Genomic DNA, 4,594 nt, shown 5'->3' with positions numbered 1-4,594 from the left:
TTATGCATGCATCTTATCTATTCATACGTAATTTATATAGAACACATTGATTGGAAATCAACGTTAATGCATTGTTTATTGATTGATTCATTGATCGATTGATTGATTTTTCAGGCTGATGCTACACATGAAAGGGTTGTGAAGAGAGAGGAGGGTGAAAAACTGGCCAAGGTCTGTAATGTCAACACACACTTATAAGGGTAATTTTGGTCATGTAGTCACATATATATATATTTTTTAATACTTGTAATTTCTTTAAGTGCAAAACCTTTTTAATAAGGGGAAAATGGAGATAAATGCAAATCGCTCACTTTATTTAGCCTCTGTTGTTGTCTTTGAGAGGTTGCACAATTATTCATTGTGTATATGTGACAGAAACACACTTATTCAGTTATTTTGGTCATGTAGGCATGTTTTGAAATACAAATTATTTCTTTATGTGTAAAACCTTGAAAAATGTCTAAATGCATCTTTAAAACCGGCATTATTTCATGCATTAACTGAAACAGTAATTACAGATTCACAGCAGGCTAAATAAATGCATTATTCAGCCTCTTTTATTGGTTGCCCCGTTTAAATTATTCATGCATATCTGACACAAACTCCTACATGTGCATTGATCTTAGAGGGACCTCTCAAATGAATGCTGAAGCACTGATCCCACTGTTTATAAATGCATGTATTGTTTAAAGTCTGCATATTATAAGGAAGGAAGAAGAGCATTTATTCTTTCTCTCTAAAGGAGTTTGGCGTTCCCTTCATGGAGACCAGTGCTAAATCAGGCCTGAATGTGGAGTTGGCCTTCACTGCTGTGGCCAAGTAAGTCACTCATTTTCAGACAGAATCTGTGCATTTTTCCCACTGAGAATCTGCAGAATGGATTTATACCTGGTAACGTGTTGTAAATGGAGCTGAGAGAACCACACTCTTACTGACAGCTGAAAGCATGACCAAATTAGCACAACTATCTAATAAAGGAACATGTGTGATGGGGATGTGATTCTAAAATCAGGACATTACCCGTTCTGTATGTGGCGCTCGTATGTACTGATTCATCAAAGACAGTTTTCAGACACATAACCTTAGCAACAACATAGCAACACACTAAAACACCAATGCAACTGCATGGCAACGCATTAAAAACCACTCAGAACACTTTAGAAACAGCATGGCAACACACTAAAACACCATAGCAACCACATAACAATGCATCATAAAACAAATCTGTTGTAAAAAAACACAGAGGGCTGAATTCACTAAATACATTCGAGCCACTTTTGCACACAGTATCAGCACAAATTTCTAGATGCATCCTATTCATTATTCTTCTAATTTAACCAATTTATACCAGCTAAAAATTCATTTACTTTTATGCATTTAGCAGTTACTTTTATCTGAAGCATCTTACAATATGCATTATGTTTAATGATAATTTGTGCCTTTATTTTGTAAAGACAACACATTTTCAGTTTCTGTCTAAATAATCATTGTGTATAGCTACAGTATACGAGCATTTAAATTCAGTTTCAGTGCAAACATGCCTCTATGTAAATTATTTTTAAATTGCATCTTATTTATAAACAATACTGTTCGCCTGGTGCAGTTAGTGCGGGTTAGATTATGTACAAATTGTCGTATTTTACTTATTCCAAATTGCATGACAAAAATTGTAGTTAGTAATGTAATGCATTACATACATAAAAAAGTAACTGTAGTCTGATTACGAGTATTTAAAAATGTAATATAATCTAATTATAAGTACTTATCTGATTACATGATTCAGATTTACTAGCACTGGGTGCAATTAATGTTGCACTTGTGGGTGATTTGTTTTAAGTTTTTGTTGCAGGCATAATCCAGTTTAAACCAGTTTATTAAACTGCATCTTATTGACAAACATGCATTCCTGCAGCACAAACTGTTAAACATGGTGCAAGTAAATGCCAAGATCATGGGTTTGATTCCCACCGAATGCATGGACTGATAAAACATTTACAACATGAATGCAATTAAAGTCGCTTTGGATGAAAGCGTCTGCAAAATGCATAAATATAAATCCTCCACAACTCTTACAACTGACCCATAAATTGGGGTTTTGCACAGTGCAAATTGCATTTTAATGTATTAATAAGTTCATAATGCATCAAATAATGTTGAACTAAATTCAAGGTGTTTTTGTTAAAACATTTAAAAAATATATTAAAATATTTTAAAATAATAATAATAATCTATTTGTTAAAATAGTGATTCCTGTGTAAATATGTGTTCAGTGTTAATTTTGGGGTGTGTTTGCGCAGTTAACAGATTTGCATAATTCCTTCATTGAATCCTGTGCTAAATAGCACAGACAGCATGTGCAAATAAACACAGTAATCAGCAGGCGCAGGTCGTTTTAGTGAATTCCCCCCGGAGTTCAGAGAGGAAACTGATGTCTCCCTCCCCGTCTCTCAGGGAACTGAAGCACAGGGAGATGAAGGAGCCTAACGAGCCAAAGTTTCAGCTGCAGGAGTATGTTAACAAGGAGATGAAGGGAGTCGGCTGCTGTCGCTCCTAAACCCCCCTCACTGTCTGTTTGTGTGTTTTTCCACTTTCATCCTCTCTCGCATAAATTGGATGCCGGTCAGATATTCTGCGGCTCTGGAGACTTTCATTTTCAAACGCTGTGTTCGTTCTTTGGACCTCCGTGCACTTCACAGCTCACAAACAATAGCGAATGACACAAAGCAAACAGAGAAGCAGTCATCAGAATGCAATTGGCACGTCCTTAAATATTTGCACCCCCAATAAACACAGACCCACCTCTCCGAGCAGCTGTGAATGTATGTTCAACACTCATGAAGTTTGAAAAAATCATTCAGTAGTTAGATGTACTTTTCTGTGGCAGCTTCAATTGAACCCAATCATACACCACTTTCACTGTTAAAAATACCCACAAGTGTGTCATAAGCACGGCTGTTCAGCACAGAGATAAGTATAAGTGTAAAATCATAATTAACAAAGATTTGCCTTATTATAACATGGAGTTTTCTGTGGTTTCAGTCTCGTTCTGTAAACGTCTTGCAAAATTAGTCTTGATGCAGTTTGTAGACATTTGTGGAAAAGTTTTAAAATTACTTTAGTGAGATGATTCATTTTTTCTTTTAAATGTTCTTTTATTTATTCAATGAAACAGGTGGCTTTTCTTGATTTGTTTCAGCTAACCCTCAATTAAAAGAACATGCTGATTTTTTTTGTCTTATATTATCTTTCTGTTTTTGAAGCATAGATCATGATAGCTGTAAACTTTTTTATTGTGTCTCTTTAAGGTTAAATTGGCCAGACTTTCTCTATTTTATGTACAGTTTGACAATTTCTCTTTTTTGTGTGCAAACCATCACACATTAATCTAAAGTCCAAAGCTGATCGAGGCTAAGGAAGCTTGTTTCTGCCACGAAATATATATATATATATATATATAATAGAATTGTGTGATATAAACTTGCAGTTCTGAGAAGAAAAGTCCAAATTGTGAGATATGAACTTGCAGTTACAAGAAAAAAAGTCTGAATTCTGAGATAAAAAGTCGAAATTACCTTTTTTTTTTCATGGTGGAAGCAAAAAAAAAACAGAAATGAGAAATTTAAACGAAATAATTCGTATGCAAAAAAAAAACCTTCAACTGCGAGATATGAAGATTTGTCAGATTAAAAAGTCATTATTACCTTTTTATTCTTATTCTGTGGCGGAAACTTTAAATGTTTTAACAGACGGAAAATTTGATTAAGTTTGTCAAAAGAAGTCGCTTTTTTACACTTACTTGCATATTCATGTCATATTCTCTCCACTTTTTTCATTGTTATTTGTCAATGTCTTTAAAAAAAATATGAACTACTATGAAAGATGTATGTATTGTACATATGAAAATATCATATGGCACTTACAGTAGTTTGCATAACATATAATTAATGTTTTGTTAAATGCCTTTAAATTTAGTATGGTCCTGTACGCTAAATATATAGAAAGCTTTCATTAGAATTAGTAGCTTTAAGTGATGTTCAGAATGTGCTTGAGTTTAACAAATTGATGTTATGTCAGATATTGTACGTACTGTGGATCATTTAATATATCGTGCTGTACAAATATTTTCATTTGAAGAGTTTTCAGTACTATGACTTTTGCACTTTTGTTCTTGTTGTTTTTCTGTTGTTGTTGATATTTTTTATATGTGACACTGCAGCACAAAAGCAGTGTTAAGTCGCTGGGGTATATTTGTAGCGATAGCCAATGTATGGGTCAAAACTATAGATTTTTCTTTTAAGCCAAAAATCATTAGGATATTAAGTAAAGATCATGTTTCATGAAGATATTTTGTAAATTTCCTACCGTAAATATATCAAAACTTAATTTTTGATTAGTAATATGCATTGCTAAGAACTTCATTTGGACAACTTTAAAGATGATTTTCTCAATATTTAGATTTTTTTGCACCCTCAGATTCCAGATTTTCAAATAGTTGCATCTCAGCCAAATATTGTCCTATCCTAACAAACATCAATAGAAAGCTTATTTATTCAGCTTTCAGATGATGCATAAATCTCAATTTCGAAAAATTGAC

At 33.4% G+C, this 4,594-nt stretch overlaps 1 protein-coding gene across 1 annotated transcript in view; it reads left to right on the top strand.

The window, feature by feature from the left end:
- The window catches only part of LOC107726261 (ras-related protein Rab-26-like), a gene marked incomplete at its 5' end in the record, with an annotated part of 39,478 nt that extends 36,042 nt beyond the window's left edge, over positions 1–3,436 (top strand). The window contains one exon of the mRNA XM_016535792.1: positions 2,452–3,436. Coding sequence (XP_016391278.1) covers positions 2,452–2,554 — 103 coding nt within the window. The remainder of the gene's footprint in view (positions 1–2,451) is intronic.
- Positions 3,437–4,594: the final 1,158 nt, after the last annotated feature.

Source organism: Sinocyclocheilus rhinocerous, unplaced genomic scaffold, assembly GCF_001515625.1.
Source record: "Sinocyclocheilus rhinocerous isolate Xijiao unplaced genomic scaffold, SAMN03320098_v1.1 scaffold546, whole genome shotgun sequence".
Lineage (NCBI taxonomy): Eukaryota > Metazoa > Chordata > Actinopteri > Cypriniformes > Cyprinidae > Sinocyclocheilus > Sinocyclocheilus rhinocerous.
The sequence above is the reverse complement of the archived record's forward strand: the minus strand, read 5'-3'. Positions and strand labels throughout refer to the sequence as shown.